The following is a 19510-nucleotide window of genomic DNA, read 5'->3' as shown; positions in this document are numbered from 1 at the left end:
TTAGGAATAGATTGCTGCTACTTCATTACACTGACTAATAATAACGAGAGGATCAGAGTGCAGGAAATATGATCACCTAGGTAAGAATTTAATTTGCTTTTTGGATTTTGCTGGCTTTCTTTACTTGTTAGCAGATTACGGCCAGCCGATGTTTGATCAGCAGCTAAGTTGTTTACCATACGGAGAAGTTGGATTTTCACTAGCAAATCTAGAATCACTATGTTTGTTTATGCTTGTAGTAGAATATAAAATGACAGAGTTGGAAGAGACATTGGGGGTCTTTTAGTCCAACCACCAGCTTAGACAGGAAAACCTACACCACTTCAGACAAATTGTTATCCAACATCTTGAAAACTTCCAGCGCTGGAGTAGTCACATTTTCTGGAAGCAGGTCATTCCACTGATTAATTGTTCAAACTGTCAGGAAATTTCTCCTTAGTTCTAAGTTGCTTCTCTCCTTGATTAATTTCTGATTGTAAGATTGTGTGTGTATTGCATAATTATTTGGGGCTTCGGTGATAGGCCAGAACAGTTTCTTACCCACTGCTTCTTGTCCTGCCTTCAGATACTTGGAGAATAGCTTGACTCCTACTAGTAATCAAGACTGGAAGTCACTTCTTTATATAGGTAGTCCTCAACTTACAACAGTTCATTTAGTGACCATGGGTCAAGTGGACCAGTGGTCCCCACCTTACCACCTCAGATTTTGATGAAATTTGGCACATAGTTTCTTTATGATATAAAACGATGCTGTGCAAAATTTTAGTTCAAAAGACTAAAAATTGGGACTTCTAGGAGACCTCAAATAAAGGATTGCAAATTGCTGAGTCTGCAAAAATGACATTTTGGGCCAACTTCTAGAAGCTGTAAACGCGGCAGTTTCAATAGTATGTTGGAGATATTTGAAGAACCTGCACACCTTGTAAGGCTTTATAAACTGGCAAAACCTCATGTACCTAGTCATCTTACGTTTTACATGGTTCAGGCTCCAACTTTGCAAAAAAAACCCTGAAAAATGACTTAACAAACTGTGTTACTAACTTATTCCAAGATTCGCCCACGTTTCTTCAACACTCCGCGGCCTGCATTGGCTGCCGATCAGTTTCCGGTCACAATTCAAAGTGTTGGTTATGACCTTTAAAGCCCTACATGGCATTGGACCAGATTACCTCTGGAACTGCCTACTACTGCACAAATCCCAGCGACCGATAAGGTCCCGCAGAGTTGGCCTTCTCCGGGTCCCGTCGACTAAACAATGTCGTTTGGCAGGCCCCAGGGGAAGAGCCTTCTCTGTGGTTGTTTATGTTTGTTTATGTTGTGTTTATTTAGATTTGTATGCCGCCCCTCTCCACAGACTCGGGGCGGCAGACTCGGGGTGGTGCCCCCAACCCTCTGGAAATAACTCCCCCCGGAGATTAGAACTGCCCCCACCCTCCCTGTCTTTCGTAAACTACTCAAGACTCATTTATACCGCCAGGCATGGGGGAGTTGAGATAGCCCTTCCCCCTAGGCCACTACAAGTTATGCATGGTATGTTTGTGTGTATGTTTGGTTTTATAATAGGGGTTTTTAGTTGTTTTTTATTATTGGATTGTACATGTTGTGTTTATTATTGTTGTTAGCCGCCCCGAGTCTACGGAGAGGGACGGCATACAAATCCAATAAATAATAATAATAATAATAATAATAATAATAATAATAATAATAATAATAATAATAATAATAATAATAATTATTATTATTATTATTATTATTATTATTATTATTATTATTTTATTTTTATTGACTGTGGTGATTCACTTACTGGCAAGAAAAGTGGTAAAATGGGGCAAATGTTTCACTTAACAACAGAAATTTTGGGCTCAGTTGTGATCATAAGGTGGAGACTACCTGTACGTTTCCATTCTCTTTCTTTATATTCCTCTTTCTTATTTTTCCTATTTCCTTGCACTTTTTAATCTTTCTTTCTCTTCTTCTTTAAATTTAGTTTGTGTTAGATTAACACAATTATATAAAAAGACTTACATTTTTCTCCAGGTGATTCGTCTGTTGCGTCTCTTGGTTGAGGCAGCAGTAGCTGTATCCCCTTGAGTATAGTAAACCTGATGATTGGATGATCTTCTATATAGGTTTATTAAAAAGTGAAAGCAAATTATAACACAGGCATTATTTCCTGATTTCCCCCAAATAAAAGATCACTGATAAAAGTTGTTTTAATATGCACAGTATAACAACAATGTAATTAAAGTTACTGGGATTGAAAAACATTGTTTTAGCACCCTATAAAAGGTCAGGAATTGCTATTTGGTGCTGTGATATACCGTTCAAACATGCTAATCAAATATATGTTTTATAATATACAGCATGTACAAAATAAATCACGGAAGCTGTATGTTCTGCTTACCTCCACTGAAATCATTGGCCTTCCTAGCTGCTGCTTTTGTAGGCGAGGTTGGTAGAAAAAAATGAGACACATCTGCTTTTTCTCCTCTATGTTTTCTGAAATATTTCATCACTTTCCAACAACAGTATCTGCCAGGAAAAATGTTGATACTGCTGGCAGCTTTTATTGACATAATGCACATTTGGCAAAGCAAAGAGTGGCTCACTAAGAAAAGTACAAAAAACAAAGCAGACAAACGAACGTGGACGCTTCCTGACCCCCCCTAATGGCCTGTCCTACATGGATAACAGACTGTGTTTGCTAGGTGGGCTATAATTTGTGCAGGCCAGGTCTAGAATTAAAGAATAAAAAAATTACTTACACCCCAGTAGACAAGTAGACAGAGTGACAATTTAGGGCAGTGATGGCGAACCTATGGCACGGATGCCACAGGTGGCACGTGGAGCCATATCTTTTTTTAAAATAAACTTTATTGATTTTCTTAAAATTGACAAACATACAAACACACATTTAACATAAAATTGGGGTTGCAAATACCCCGCTTGTTCAAGAAGTCAAATTGCAATACAGAAAAGAGAATACATTATTAATATGTTAAGTCAACCTATTACTTTAAGTGAAAAGAAGATATTTTATGTTACCTTATTATTAAAAAAAACCATAAACTTCATATCTAAGCAAAATACAAACACAAAAATTAAATCCTAACCATACTACTATTGTGCATTTTTAATTCTTCTTTTTGTCTATCCATGCATACACTTTATTCCAAATCACATAAAATTCAGATTCTTCTTGGTTATTTAACCGTCTTGTCATCATATCCATTTCAGCGCAGTCTAAAATTTTCTTAATAACCGCCTCCTCTTTGGGAATATCTTCCCCCTTCCAATTTTGTGCATATACTATCCTGGCCGCTGTCGTTATGTGAATAACTAGATGTAAAATATCTTTCTTATATTTCTCTTTGGTTATACCTAATAAGTAAAATTCCTGAGTTTTTTCTATCTCTTGCTTTATTATTTCTTTTATTATTCTTTCTATCATTTTCCAATGTTTCTTAACTTTGCTACAACTCCACCATTGATGATAATATGAAAAAATAATAATACGTGGAGCCATATCTGATGGCACGTGAGCTATTGCCCTAGTACAGCTCCAGCATGCATGTGTGTATCGGCCAGCTGATTTTTGGCTTGCACAGAGGCTCTGGGAGGGTGTTTTTGTCTTCCAGAGAGCCTCCAGGAGGATGGGAGAGAATGTTTTTATCCTCCTCGGGCTCCAGGGAAGACTTTGGAGCCTGGGGAGGGTGAAACACGAGCCTATTAGATTAGATTAGATTTATTGGATTTATATGCCGCCCCTCTCCGCAAACTCGGGGCGGCTCACAACAAGTAAAAACAATACATAATAACAAATCCAATACCCACCAATCCAATTACAATGTTAAGCTAAAAAATTAATAAAAAACAACCCCAGAATATTAAAAAACAAGCACACAATCAATCTAACACCAAAACAACATGGGCAAGGGGGAGATGTTTCAGTTCCCCCATGCCCACCAAAAGTTGGGAAACTGGCTGTTTTCAGCCTCCAGAGGGCCTCCGGGGGGCAGGGGAAGCTGTTGTCGCCCTAGGCATTGAATTATGGGCGTGGGCACTCACACATGCGCAATAATGCGCACACATGCTGTTTAGGCACCCGAGGAAAAAAAAGTTAGCCATCACTGACTTAGGGGCATGTAATTCTTCTTTGAGTTGAACGTTTCTTTTGTACTACCAAACCAGGGCTGTCAAACCATCCAAAATCAAATTATCACATAAAAGCAGTGCAAGCAGTAAGAGTACACCATGCAGGCTCCTACCTTCATTTGATTTTGATATATGTATTGCTAGGATTGCAAAATGAACATTGGGACCAGCTAAATAAATCCTGTTATAACCTTTATTCTCTAAAGCAGGGGTCTCCAACCGCCGGTCCGCGGACCGGGACCGGGCCGTTGGGGGTTTTCAGCCGGTCCGCGGCGCCAGGGCCCCCTCGGCCTTTCCGCGCTGCCCACCGCCCGCCCGATTTGCCCCCTCTGCTCCTCTGCCACCTCCTGCCTTTCACCGCAGCTCCTCCCGCACCCGGAACGCACGCCCTGCCCGCCTCACATTTGCCGAGAGGACTTTCGCCCCGGGCTCTCAGCAAGGGGGCTGCATGAGAGGCGGGGCCGGCGGAAGGTGATATTCAATGTCGGGGGCGCACGGGCGGTTTTGCGCGCGCTCCCTATCTCCCTGCTAGCCCACTCGGAATACTGTATTCAAAATAAGAAAAGCCTTCGCCGGCAAAGGCTTTTCTTATTTTGAATACATATTCCGAGTGGGCTAGCAGGGAGATAGGGAGCGCGCGCAAAACCGCCCGTGCACCCCCGACATTGAATATCACCTTCCGCCGGCCCCGCCTCTCATGCAAACCCCCTTGCTGAGAGCCCGGGGCGAAAGTCCTCTCGGCAAATGTGAGGCGGGCAGGGCGTGCGCGCGTCACCGCTGAGAAGAACGGAGAGAGAACGAGAGTGAGTGAAAGCAACAGACAGCAAGATAGAGAGAAAGTGAGAAAGAGAGAGTGAGAGAAAGGGGGGGAGAGAAAGAGATAGCAAGAGAGAGAGAACAAGAGAGAGAAAGAGCGTGAGAAACAAAACAAGAGAGAAAGAGTGAGAGAGAGAGAAAGCAAAAGAGACAGAAAGAAAACAAGAGAGAGAAAGTGAGAAGAAGAGAGAGAAAGAGGGGGAGAGAGAGAGAAAGAGAGAGGGGGGAGAGAGAGAAAGAGAGGGAGAAAGAGAGGGAAAGGGGGGAGAGATAGCAAGAGAGGGAGAGAGAAAGAGAGAGGGAAAGGGGGAGAGAGGGGGGAGAGAAAGAGGAGATAAAGGAAGAGGAGAGAGAGAAAGGAAGAGAAAGAAAGAAAGAGGGATAGAAAGAGAGAGAGAGTGAGAGATGCTCAGTGAGCCTTTCTTTGAAGTTGCCTTTCTTTCTTTCTTTCTTTCTTTCTTTTATTCCTTTCTTTCTTTCTTTCTTTCTTTCTTTCTTTCTCTTTCTTTTCTTTCTTTCTTGCTCTTTTGTCTTTCTCTCTTTTACCTTTCCTTCCTCTATTTCTTTTCTTTCTCCTTCCTACCTTCTTCCCTCCCTCCCTCCAGTCCTTCCTCTCTTACTCTCCCCTTTCATAAGTTTCCTTGCTTCCTTCCTCTGTTCCTGTCCCTTCCCTCTTTCCTTCTTTCTTTCTTCCTTCCTTCCTTTCCTCCCTTCCTTTCTTCCCTCCATTTCTTGCTTTCCTTTTCCTTCCTCCCTTCTTTCCTCCCTCATTCCCTTCTTTCACTCCTTCCTCTCTTACTCTCCCCTTTCACACCTTTCTTTGCTTCTTTGCACCCTTCTTCTGTTCCTGTACCTTCCCTCTTTCCTTCCTTCCTTCCCACCCTCCGTCCATTCATTCACCCATTCCTCTCTTGATCGCCCCTTTTACGGCGCCGCTGACAGCTAGCTCCCCCCCCCCACCGGGCCATGGAAAACTGGTCTAGCTGAAAGCCGGTCCCTGGTGCAAAAAAGGTTGGGGACCTCTGCTCTAAAGGGTTGTAGATACTTCCCAAATTTAAAAAAAGAACATCATGCCCAGTGACTTTTTTATTCTGACATGTCATTGCTATATTATCATCCTCTCATCCAGGCAAGGCTTCCCTGTTGCCGGCACTACCGATACGCTCTCTGGGAGTGTCGTGGGTGCATGTGTGTGTCCGGTGGGCACACCGCTGCCCGTTGGCATAGTTCCCTCTAAGCTGAGCAGTGAGCAATCGCTCAGTTAAAAATCATCATCAACTCAGAGTTTTCCAAACCTGCCCAAAAGCCGAGAGGGAAAGAGTGAGAGGGAAGGAGAGAGAGAGGAAGAGAGGAAGAGAGAGAAACAGATAGAAAAAAGAGAGGAAGGAAAAGAGAAAGAAAAAGAATGGGAGTAAGGAAGAGAGAAAGAAAATCAAAATCTAGTTTGAAACTAGCTCAGCTATTTAGATGGCATTTTGATATTGATAGAGTTGCCCTATTATGAGCTCACTGTTATAGACACACAGTACAGTATTTTATTTTGAAATTCTCTGAGGCAAAACAGGGTGGGTTTTTTATTTGTTTGTTTGTTTGTTTATTTGTTTATTTGTTTGCTTATTTATTTATTTATTTATTTATTATTTCTGTGCCGCCCAGTCCCGAAGGGACTGCCGCTCAGACACTATACTTTTCCACCCACCTCCCCAAAAAATTAGAGGGAACACTGCCCGTTGGTGTGAGATTTGACATCTGCGCATGCGCCGCAAGCAAAATCTTATACAAAGACACTCACGTGCTTGAGATTTCACTGATTTTTGGCAATTTCTTTGCTTCTCCGCATGCACAGAAGCAAAAAAATCCATAGAAAATCGATGAAATCTCGCGTGCGAGAGCATCCTCACACGAAATTTCACTTGCTGCGCATGCACAGAAGCTAAATCTCAAGTGTGCATATGCATCATAATTTCCGCCACCGGAGCCCTGATCCCAGCCGTACCAGCCGCAACCCCTTACTGCTTTCGTCCTCAGTCCGTACATGCTGTAGCTTAAAATTATCCTTGCTTGTTCTGGTCTGAAAATAGCATTTTTGGCCTTCAGCATTCAATGAGTCTGGGTATTTTTGTTGTGGGGGCAAACTGATATTGTATGTCCAACCCATCAATATTGTAATCAAATGACCCTTAGTGATTGGGTTCAGCCTGGCATCTATTGTCGTTGTTGTTGTTGCTGTAGTAGTAGTAGTAGTAGTAGTAATAATAATAATAATAATAATAATAATAATAATTTATTGGATTTGTATGCCGCCCCTCTCCGTAGACTCGGGGCGGCTAACAACAGTGATAAAAACAGCATGTGACAATCCAATAATAAAATAACTAAAAACCCTTATTATAAAACCTAACATACACACAGACATACCATGCATAACTTGTAATGGCCTAGGGGGAAGGAATATCTCAACTCCCCCAGTAGTAGTAGTAGTAGTAGTAGTAGTAGTAGTAGTAGTAGTAGTTATTGTTATTGTTGTTGTTGTTGTTATTATTATTTATTTATTTATTAGATGATGATGATGATGATGATGATGATGATTATTATTATTATTATTATTATTTAGATTTGTATGCCGCCCCTCTCCGAAGACTCAGAGCTATTAGCTACTTTGGGCTGCTGCATTTATGGCCCCTCCCTTCAATCTCCAGGCACTGCCTTCCAGACCCTTATTTTCATAGAATCATGGGCTGAAAGGAAGCCTTCTAGCCCAATTTCCTGCCCAAGCCAAGAGTTCTTATACCATTCCAGATTAGTGGTTGAAAACCGCTTTTCTTGAAAGTCTCTAGCAATGGAGCACCCACAATTCTTTCTAGTCTGGGCTGACACTTGACAGCAAATCTTGACAGATGATAGGGTCTACACTGTAGAACTGTACAATGATTAGTGGAGAGTTTCTACTTATTAGTGAGACTAGAGAAGAAAGGACAATGACCCCAGGGAGTTTAACCTTTCTTACTAAAGCTTTAATAACATGCCCTGAATACTTAAAATCAGGATATTGTTATCAGATGACAAACCAGAACACAGGTTTTAGATGCAGAATAGGGATCGATAGTTTAGTTTAGCTGATTTAGTTTAGCTTAGTCCAACAGTCACATCAAATCATAAACACACGAGCACGAAATCGATTTAAACTAAATGTCAACCGCTCCAAACTTGACTGCAAAAAATACGACTTCAGCAACAGAGTAATCAACGCCTGGAATGCACTACCTGATTCTGTGGTTTCTACTCCTAACCCAAAAATCTTTAACCTTAGACTATCTACAATTGATCTCTCCTCCTTTCTAAGAGGTCTGGAAGGGGCGTGCATAAGCGCACCATTGTGCCTACCGTCTCTGTCCTATTGTCTACTTTTTTATCATTACTTATATAATGTTTTATATGTACAAATTATCACCCCATAATTGTTTGACAAATAAATAAAAATAAAAATAAAAAATAAAGTAAAATAAAATAATGGCAACAGGTTAGAAAGCAGGATATGGTAAGTTCAAGTCCTAGCTTAGCCATGAAAAACAGCTGGATGACTTTGGGTCAGTCACTCTTTCTCAGCCCTATTTACCTCATAGGGTTGTTGATAAGGGAGAAATGGGAAGAGGGAAGTGTGTTCGATATATTTGCTGCTTTGAATTATTTGTAAGAATAATAAATGCAGAATACAAATCAACAAATAACATGGCCAACATGAATTGGTAGTAAGTGCAACAAATGCTAATCCTGTGTAGATTTCTGATGAGTGGAAAACACTTCAATTCTGCCTTTGGAAAAGGCCTTGTAAGAATATCTCAACACACATCTGAAACATACATATAGGGCAAATCTATTCCAAGTAATAAAAATACTTACTTCTTCCAGAAGTATAATAAATGTGGGAAGATTGCAATTATAGCACCATGATAAAGAGTCCTGTTCATCACACCTTCAGAAATTAAATTCCGAATTTGAATAACCTGTGCATCTGTGATATTGACCTGACCATGGAAGACATCACAGCTAAATAAATACAATCTATTTTCAAATAAAATGTCACAAAAATTATGTCAGCCCATCATCAAAACAGAAACAGGAAAAGTAATGAAGCTATCCCCAATCTCTGAAATAACGCCTTCAAACCAAGTACAGTATTGGAAGGCAAAGCTAACTTTGGAGAAGTACTTACGCTTGGTATTTTGCCTAGAATATGAACCTCTTTGCAAAATGCCTTGCAGGTATGTATGAATCCACATTCTTCCCTAAGGATGTTTAACCCCTCATTACTAAGACCAGTGTTGCATTCAATGTAACCTAATTCTAAAAGGCTAATTTGTCAGGCAGGTTTTCTAGATCATAGATTATAATCTAGCTATTCAAGACCAAAGAACCAACCAATCACATCTATCATTTGATACTTAAAGATACAAATTTTGTGCTAGTGTGGGATGCAACACAATTTGCGTTCTGACTTTTACAAAGCATGCCACTATTATCCTAATAAGCTGAGCTTTACTATGAAATCTCTAAATCTTACCTGTTTGTTTGTTCACTTCAGGGCCTATTCTCTGCCATTAAGTTGAAAACATAACAAATTTTCTTTATGTTCTTGCAAGCACAACTAATCCCATTATCTTGAAAAAGTTGTTTTCAGATCTCTTACCCTAAGTTTAGGTGGGATATCTGAGTTCAGAAATAGTTTGGTGATTGTGGTCACTTTGTTCTTCAAGAAGACAATATCCCTCTCTGTATAGAACCCAAGAGAAGCCAACATGACCACAGTGTCAGACATATGAAGAAACCTGCGGTAGTAATAAATCGGGGAAAAAGGAGAGAGAAGTGAGATGGGAAATAGCAATAGCATTTAGACTTATATATTGCTTCGTAGTGATTTTACAGCCTTCTTTACAGAATCAGCTTATTGCCCCCAAACAATCTGGGTCTTCATTTTACCCACCTGAAAAGGATGGAAGGCTGAGTCAACCTTGAGTCAGAGGTGAGATCCGAACTGCTGAACTACAGCTAGTAATTAGCTCAAGTAGCCTGCTAGCCACTGCCCCACCCTGGCTCTAAATACAAAAGCCCCCTCCCCATGTAACAGAAATTGGAGGCAAGACCACATCACAGTTGATATCGTCTGCACCTGGATTGGCAATGCAGCAAATAACAGACCAAATTTGGGGTCAAGTGGATATTTCTTCCTGTGGCCCATTCCCATGCTAAAAGCTGTTGTGTTAATTCAGCATCAGCCTGATAAAAGTCTCTGTGTGTCACAGATTGCTATGGTGAACTAAGAGAACGATGCCTCCCATGTTGGAAAACCTATTGATCAATTATCCAAACCGAACAAGACATATGAGATATGCATATAAGGCAGGGGTGTCAAACTCAATTTCATTGAGGACTGCATCAGGATTGTGTTTGACTGGGGAGATGTGACTGATGTTACAGCAAGATGATGTTTTCGCTGAGAGCTTTATGAAGCCGTCAAAATCCCAGTGGACAGGTAGCCCTAATTGGGTCTAAATCCCCTTGTAGGGGTGATAAATAAGAGGAGCACATTCCCTGGTCTCAAGGAGTCTGCAAACTCCCTGATTGATCCAAAAAATCTCTCTATACTGACAACTGAGACGATGGCCATTGTGAACTGCTAGGAAGCTGAGACAGCCACTGAGGAGCGAGAAGATGAAAGGAAGGTATGATAATCTGGGTGAGATACCTTTAATACAGGACTTGAAGATTTTTAAAAACTTTTAGAAGAAGGCTGTTGGAGCAAATTTAAAAAAAGAAGAAACTGGCTTATAAAGATTTGTTTGAAGAGAAAAGTTTGAAATCTCGACTGGGTATCTTAATTTTTAAATTTGGAATTATTGGTTAATATAAAAGGAACTATATGAACTGTGCTTTTATCTATAAATGACATATTTTATAACTTGCTTGGAGATATGCAGATAAAAGAGGAAGAAAGAGGGGAGCAGAGCAACAGTGCCATCTAGAAACAAAAGTGAATACTGGAAGTATAATAGAGAGAGAAGGAAAAATATTTGTACCCAGATGACACACCTTTTAGTGAAAGATGGATTTGTTTGTATAAAATACAATATTATTTTTCAGAGTTGTACTTGACCTCAGGAGGCTGAGATGGGCATAGCTGGGGTGGGCATGGTCAACTCAACGTCACTATATTGGGGGCACCATTGGTCTCTGCATTCTGTTTTTGGCTGTGATGGCCTCCTGCAAAAGTAAATTGGAGCGCAGGAGGCCAGCTGTGGCCCTTGCATCAATGGGAAAATCCAATTTTTTTTTTACTATGGGTTCTGTGGCCATGGTATGGTTTGGTGGCCATGGCTTGGTGGCAGGGGAAGCATACTGCAAACTCTCCATTCCCACTTCACTCCAGGTGGAGGATACTGCAAAATCCCCATTCCCACCCCACTCTGGGGCCATCTAGAGGTAGTATTTGCCAATTCTCTGAATTACTCAAACTTTCCGCTACTCGTTCTCCAAATTACTCCAAATTACCTGCTGGACTTCACCCCTGCCTTGCATGCTCAGTTTTCGGCTGTGAGGGCCTTCTGTACCCATCTGCTAGCAAAAATGTAGCTCAAGAGGGCCACCCACAGCCCTCCCAGGCTCCATTTTCACTGGCAGACGAACTGCGGGCTGATCCTTCACTGTTTACAGGGCAGCTCTACAGGCCAGATCTAAGCACTCCGTGCACTATATTCAGCTTCTAGGCCTTGGACTTGACACACTTGTATAAGGTCTTACAACATGATGATTGATAAGTGTGACTGAAGAATTGCACCAGGCACAATGAATGAGAAACATAGAAACATAGAAGTCTGACAGCAGAAAAAGACCTCATGGTCCATCTAGTCTGCCCTTATACTATTTTCTGTATTTTATCTTACAATGGATATATGTTTATCCCAGGCATGTTTAAATTCAGTTACTGTGGATTTATCTACCACGTCTGCTGGAAGGTTGTTCCAAGGATCTACTACTCTTTCAGTAAAATAATATTTTCTCATGTTGCTTTTGATCTTTCCCCCAACTAACTTCAGATTGTGTCCCCTTGTTCTTGTGTTCACTTTCCTATTAAAAACACTTCCCTCCTGGACCTTATTTAATTCTTTAACATATTTAAATGTTTCGATCATGTCCCCCCTTTTCCTTCTGTCCTCCAGACTATACAGATTGAGTTCATTAAGTCTTTCCTGATACGTTTTATGCTTAAGACCTTCCACCATTCTTGTAGCCCATCTTTGGATCCGTTCAATTTTGTCAATATCTTTTTGTAGGTGAGGTCTCCAGAACTGAACACAGTATTCCAAATGTGGTCTCACCAGCACTCTATATAGCGGGATCATAATCTCCCGCTTCCTACTTGTTATACCTCTAGCTATGCAGCCAAGCATCCTACTTGCTTTCCCTACTGCCTGACTGCACTGTTCACCCATTTTGAGACTGTCAGAAATCACTACCCCTAAATTCTTCTCTTCTGAAGTTTTTGCTAACACAGAACTGCCAATACAATACTCAGATTGAGGATTCCTTTTCTCCAAGTGCATTGTTTTACATTTGGAAACATTAAACTGCAATTTCCATTGCTTTGACCATTTATCTAGTAAAGCTAAATCATTTACCATATTACAGACGCCTCCAGGAATATCAACCCTATTGCACACTTTAGAGTCATCGGCAAATAGGCAAACCTTCCCTACCAAACCTTCCCCTATGTCACTCACAAACATATTAAAAAAAATAGGACCCAGACCAGACCCATATGGCACACCGCTTGCAACCTGTCTCTGCTCAGAATACTCGCCATTAACAATAACAATGAGGGCAGATATTATTCATCTAAGACTATAAGATATGGCAAGTGATATAGAATGGGGTGACTTACCTCTCCATTTCTAGATAAAAATAGAGATCATTCACCAAGAAGTTGACTATGATGACACGGCCACCAGGTAGCTTGCGCTTTATCAGTTGCAATTCAGGTTCTTCTGATGCTCCAGAACTTGGGGCGGAACGCCCACTAGCTCCACCTTGACTTACAGGCTTTGTTTGAGTTGGACTCTGCATATCTGGAGAGAAAGAGGGGGAGTGTCCTCCACAAAAATCCATACACGATGAGAGATATAAAAACAATTCAGTTCAATAATCTTTAATACTGGCTTCACTATGGCTTTGTTAGAGTGTTAAAACTATTCGAATGTTTTCCCTAGCTTCCAATTTCAATTGGTCTTCCTGTAAGGGACAGACTCAAATGAAGTGTCACTTGAGAGAAACCATTTCGCACTACGTAGCTGAAGAGGTTTAGGTTAGAAAAATGAAGAAGAAAGGAAATAAGTGTGTGTGTGTGTGTGTGTGTGTTAAAAAAAAAACACCTCAAAACTCTCAAACTTCATTTCATTCCTGGTAGCCAATTTAGTTTGGATGCTGAATTCCTTTCCATCAGAACCAACTGATGTCTTTTCTCCATGTCCTGGTTTTAAGATAAACCATAAAATAGCATAAAAGTCTCCTTCTCCTGAAAAAAAGTCCACAGATGTGTGGAAACTGAGAGATTTAGGACTCACTTTCCTTGTCATTCTTCATCTCCTTGAGGAGAAAGGTCTCAAAGCGTTTGCGCTGCCCCACATAGCTCATTGACTTTCGGAACTTACAGACCCTCCTGATGAAAGACCTAAGAATACACCAGCATCTTTTCTGGAAAAAAGAAACCATTGTTTGCAATGATTTAGATTTAATTGGATTTATATGCCGCCCCTCTCCGAGGACTCGGGGCAGCTCACAGCATGTACAGAAAACAAGAAACAATAATAATAATCCAATTAATACATTAAAAAACAATCTTTAAAATTCTAATTACAAAACTATCAATATCATTCATTCAACCATCAAACTAAAGCATTCATTGGTCAGGGGGGAAGATCTAAGGAACCCCAGGCCTTAGCACAGGGCAGTCTGATCGCTGACCTTGTCAATTCTCACCTGTGAAATGTGAAAAACTAGAATAGAAGACAAAGAATTGGAGAAGATCATAAAGTATCAAGATCTGAAAATCGAAATAGAAAGATTATGGCATAAACTGACCATGGAGTTTGCTGTGACTGTCAGCACAATGGTTACCATTACCAAAACATCTTGGAAAAGCTCTTAGAAAATCTGTCCATTGACAGAATTTCCATCTATCAATTGCAAAGGACCCCGCTGTTTGGATCTATACATATACAGTGTTCCCTCGAATTTTCGCGGGTTCAAACTTCGCGGAAGTCTATACCACAGTTTTTCAAAAATATTAATTAAAAAATATTTTGCGGGGTTTTTCCCTACACCACCATTTTTCCCACCCGATGACGTCATATGTCATCGCCAAACTTTCGTCTGCCTTTTAATAAATATTTTTTAAAATAAACTTGAATAAATAAACATGGCGAGTAATAATCTGAACGGTTGCTAAGGGAATGGGAAATTGCAATTTAGGGGTTTAAAGTGTTAAGGGAAGGCTTGTGATACTGTTCATAGCCAAAAATAGTGTATTTACTTCCGCATCTCTACTTCGCGGAAATTCGACTTTCGTGGGTGGTCTCAGAATGCATCCCCCATGAAAAGCAAGGGAACACTGTACTATGCATATTAATTACACTTTCTAGGTTCTTGGGAAGAACTCGATATACAGTATATGAAGGTCAACATCAATTAAAGAGCTAGCAACTATGTTGAAATAACAACAAACAAGCTGTTTGTAATTTCTGATTGGGTCTGAATATAGGACAGTAGGATATAAATACAAATCCCACCTCTGGAACCATAAGTCCCTATGGAAGGTATGAATCTAATCCCTCTTCACCACCACTCCTTCAACCATCAGTCACCTGCTTGCTTGTCAGTGCAGAATCCTTTTTTGCCTTCCAACCAGTTTGAACAACGGCAATATCATCATCAGGATATAGGCCTTGGTACATATTAAACCTACCAGTAAAAAGGAGAAATCATTTTGGTAAATTATTACTCCTTGTTATCTGTTGTAAGTCATTTCACTTGAAGATGTTTATAGGAGAAACTTGAGTGTAGCAGGGAAAGGATTCCTAAATTGTGCTAAATCCTCCCTCATTTTAGGGCCCTGCGAAATAATTTATATTCTAAATATAAATTGGTCATATAATAAGTCACATATAGACAGGGTATGCACACAAGGCAGATCCCACACAAAGGAGGCTAAACTCCAACTTTATTCCAGCCCAGAACAAAAATACAACAGGCTTCCTTTAAAGAATACCATCTCCTTATTACTTTGCATTATTATATCAATGCCTCTGTGGCTTTCTGTAACAGTCTTTTGACTATGGAATGGCCCAAAATGAACAATCTCCATGGCACTGTTTGGTCGTTGCTCTTTACTCACCACTTCTCTTCCAAGTTCCTCAGGACTAATATCTGAGCAGTGACCAATATGGGAACAGGGACTGATGGTAACTTTGGAATCTCACGGATGACATATTCATCACAATTTAGCAGTTTTTCTGGATAAGACAAAGTACATACCAGACATCTGAGTGAGTGATTGTTTGTCTGAGTGAGTGACTGGGCCACACTTAGTGGTCATATCATTATAGCATTGCATCTTTCATGAAACTATACGTCACGCTATTTATTTATTTTTCAGTCTTGTAAAGAAGCCTGAAGAAGAGTTTGGAAGAACAGCAAAGAGGTGCTCTTATCCAAAGCACTTCTTCCCATACTTTTTAAAAGATATTGTGTACTGTATATTTTATATGTTGTGAGCTGCCCTGAGTCCCTGGAGAGGGGTGGCATAGAAATCCAATAAATAAATAAATAATAAATAAGATCCAAAGCTCTCAGGTTGAGTTCTTCTCTGTTAGTACAGGGTACATGGTTGTTAGGGATTGCCATTGTAAACTGCATATTGTAAACTGTACCAAACTTGTACTTAAAGAGTTAATGTGCACTTAAAGGGTTAACTTGTACTTGAAGAGTTAATATTCAAGGCTGTTTCATCACTTCCTCATTGAAGCTATAAAAGCTCATTATTTTGCTTCGTCACTTCCTTTACTTTACTTTTGCCTGAGACGGGGGAGTTGTGTTTAAGCTTCGTGCTTGTATAAGCTTTGTGCTTTTATCTATATTGTATTTTAGCTTCGTGCTTATTATCTATATTGTATTTTGCTTTGTGCTAATCTTGTAATTGCTCAGTGCATATTATTCTGTATTTGCTTCATGCTTATTCTGGATTGTTTATATTTTGTTTATATATAAATAATACTTATTTAACTAAGTCTGTGTCTTGGCTTTATCACACATCCACACTCTTTTAAAATTCTCTGCTCGGTATTGTTGAAGGTTTCATAGAATAGCTAACCGAGACAAGCCAACATTCTCAAATTGGCTTGAGCAAACCAGACTTGGAAGCATTTACAAGCAGCCAAGATAAGCAGGAGATCAGGAGTTTTAAAGGCAATATTGGCACTACCCTTTCTCCCCTTTGTCTCACAGGGCACTAAACAGAAGGCCCACCCATACTAGCAAGGCAGGAGCACAAGAGAGACAGAAGGTCTCGGACCTGGCAGCAAGGAGGTAAACTTCAGTAGTGAATCATCCCTGGGCCTATCTCTAGCGTTGTGTGGTAGAATGAGAGACTTGCTTGTGGCATACCAGCTGGAATACGGTTGAAGAAGTAAGTTCGGACACACTCGGTGATCTGCATATTCTGAATCCTGGGGTCTGTCTCTTTTTTTATATCTTCTACAGCCAAGCAGAAAAGGAGTGGGGTTTCTGCATTGTGCAGCCTGAGGAAGTTCCTGAAGTACTCACAGTGGAGCGGGTTCTGCAACACTTCAGAGAGATTTCTAGGAAGGAAAGAGAGACAAGGAAGCTCAAGAGGCTGCTTTTCCATAAAGCTGCAATCTCGTAGATGGCAATGGAGTCCATTTAAAAACCATTTAGAAACACTTAACAGTAATATCAATAAAAGATCCATAGTGCAGAAACATATTACATGAGGCCTAAATATTTGGTTTTAAACAAGAGAAGATGTTTTTAAACAAAAGTAGATATATAGTGGTCCCTTGACTTTCGCGGGTCCGACTTTTGCGGAAAGGCTATACCATGGGTTTTCAAAAAATATTAATGGAAAAAATACTCAGCGTTTTTTTTGAACACCATGGATTTTCCCATGGCCACTGGATGCACAGTACTGTGCGTTTTAACTCTCCTCCTCCCCCCCACCCCAGCTGTCCTCCTTCTTTAAATAAAAACTCCGCTTCCGCCCCAGCCTCCTGATCCCTCCCCTTTAATTCTTGGAGTGTTGGTATGCTCCATTTGAAGCTGAGCCTTGTGTGTGGACAAGACCATCCTAACTCACCTCAAGCACCAAAGGGCGCAGCTGCCTGTTTTCCCACTGCCATCGCTTACTGCCGCCTGCCTCCTCTTCTTCCCCCACCCACCTAAGCCATCTCCCTTAATGGTAGCGTCCGACCTCCCAGCTGACTGGCCGGGAATCCTGGCTTCAAGTCCTGGCTTGGATCCCTCTTGCCTTGACCTTCCCCTTCCCCAGCCCTGACCCTGAGCACTGGTGCTGCCTGCGCCACCATAAGAGACACCGGCAGCGAGCGCAGCAAAGCCCCCAGCTTGCCGCTCTGTTGCCCCCACAGGTTCTGGGGGTAAGTTAACCAGGAATGGAGGAGGGAGGGGGAGGAAGGAAGAAAGGAAGGGAGTGTCTCTACTTCATGAAAATTTCACTTTTGCGGGCAGTCTTGGAATGTATCCCCCACAAAAGTCATGGGACCACTGTACTGTTCTTCAAGGGGAAGAAAATGTCAATCATAGCAGATAGATTAAAAAATATATTAAATAAAATAATACACTCTGATCAGAATGGTTTCCTGCCTAATAGACAAATTAGAAACAACATAACAATTACATTGAATATGTTAGAATACTATGAAAGTCATAACGATAAGGAGTTTGCTATGCTGTTTCTAGATGCCGAGAAAGCCTTCGATAACCTCAATTGGAATTTCTTTAAAACATTAATAAATATCATGGATTTAGGAGGGAATTTTGAAAACATTTTTCTGTGTATTAAGTATTAATTAAATACCAATTTTTGTTAAGATATGTCAGTAATTGTCCAATTATTGGCAAATCATATGGTAATGAAAATTATACAATTATTGACAAACCATGTTGTTTTGTACTAACTGTAGACCTGGTTTCACCCAGGTCCAGCGTTTGAGCAGGAGAATGCTAAAATGCTATTGGTTGATGCATCTGACAGCTCCCTATAAAAGGGCTAGCTGACAGACTGCAAGTTGCTGGTTGTACAGAGACGTTGCCTAGTAAAGAAGTTCCTTTAGAGTCTGTCTCCTGTTGTTATTCCCACAACTCAACGCATATGGTAATGAAAATTATACAATTATTGACAAATCATATTGTAAGAAAAATTACTACTTTATCAATACTTAATTAGATGAACCCACCAAAACATGGTGTTGATAGTGTAGAATGAGCAACCAGTAAGGACTAGATCAGACCTGACAACTTAAATTACATGAATTACACAAAGGTCCCATTGATAGCAATGGAGGCTTCTGTTTAAATAAAAACAAAACAACTTTAGGGAAAATACCTTAACCTGAAGTTTGTGATAGAAAGGAGGAAGAAATTTACTCCCTCACTCTATCCTTAGTTCCCTGATTCATATTTGTCTGTTTGTTTTGTTTGTTTGTTTACAGCTGCAACCTATTGAATGAAACCTGTTTGGCTAAGAATTGGAATGAAAGAGCAGAATGTATCCTTCTGGGTCAGGGGTAGGCAAAGTTGGCTCTTCTATGATTTGTGGACTTCAATTCCCAAAATTCTTGAGCCAATCATGCTAGTTCAGGAATTCTGGGAGTTGAAGTCCACATGCCATAGAAGAGCCAACTTTGCGTACCCCTATTCTGGGCAGCATTCCCCATAAGCTGCGCCCGTGTGCATCCCAAAATACCCCCCGCGCACCCTTTTCCACAGGTGCATGCTCCCCAACCCCCTGCCAGCCCGCAGGGGGGGGAGGCGCCGGCAGTAGAAGAAAAGGGAGCTGTGGCTGCCCCTGCCTCCCCACGGTGCCTCCAGTCCCCTCGCGCCCCTGGCCTCTCGGCCCTGCCCCCCGCCCACCCAATCCGCCCCCTCTCCTTCTCCGCCGCCTCCTGCCTTGGGGCGCGACTTCTCCCATGGCAGTGGCTGCAGCTTTTTCTTCTCCTCCTCCTCCTCCTCACTCCCAGCCAGGGGGCTGCGAGAGAGGGTTTTCTCCGCACGCTTTGGGAATGCCTGCCCCACCCCTCTCACAGCCCCTTCGCTGGGAGCACTTTCATCCCGTACTTTCAGCAAGGGGGCTGCAGTAGAGGCAGGGCAGGCTTTCCCGAAGCGCTCAGAGAAAGCGCTCTCACAGTCCCCTCGCTGACAGAGAGAGAGAGAGAGAGTAAGTGAGAAAGGGAGAGAG

At 41.2% G+C, this 19510-nt stretch overlaps 1 protein-coding gene across 1 annotated transcript in view; it reads right to left on the bottom strand.

Moving 5' to 3' along the window:
• Positions 1–19510, bottom strand: part of RGSL1 (regulator of G protein signaling like 1) — a 51168-nt gene that overhangs the window by 2473 nt on the left and 29185 nt on the right. Inside the window, exons 12-20 of the mRNA XM_070748542.1 lie at positions 16684–16877; positions 15416–15533; positions 14886–14982; positions 13587–13716; positions 12908–13091; positions 9659–9797; positions 8872–8996; positions 2405–2532; positions 2026–2121 (exon numbers count right to left, since the gene is read on the bottom strand). Coding sequence (XP_070604643.1) covers positions 2026–2121; positions 2405–2532; positions 8872–8996; positions 9659–9797; positions 12908–13091; positions 13587–13716; positions 14886–14982; positions 15416–15533; positions 16684–16877 — 1211 coding nt within the window. The remainder of the gene's footprint in view (positions 1–2025; positions 2122–2404; positions 2533–8871; positions 8997–9658; positions 9798–12907; positions 13092–13586; positions 13717–14885; positions 14983–15415; positions 15534–16683; positions 16878–19510) is intronic.

Source organism: Erythrolamprus reginae, chromosome 3 (genome assembly GCF_031021105.1).
Source record: "Erythrolamprus reginae isolate rEryReg1 chromosome 3, rEryReg1.hap1, whole genome shotgun sequence".
NCBI lineage: Eukaryota > Metazoa > Chordata > Lepidosauria > Squamata > Dipsadidae > Erythrolamprus > Erythrolamprus reginae.
Note: the sequence above shows the minus strand (reverse complement) of the source record. Positions and strands in the feature narration are given on the sequence as shown.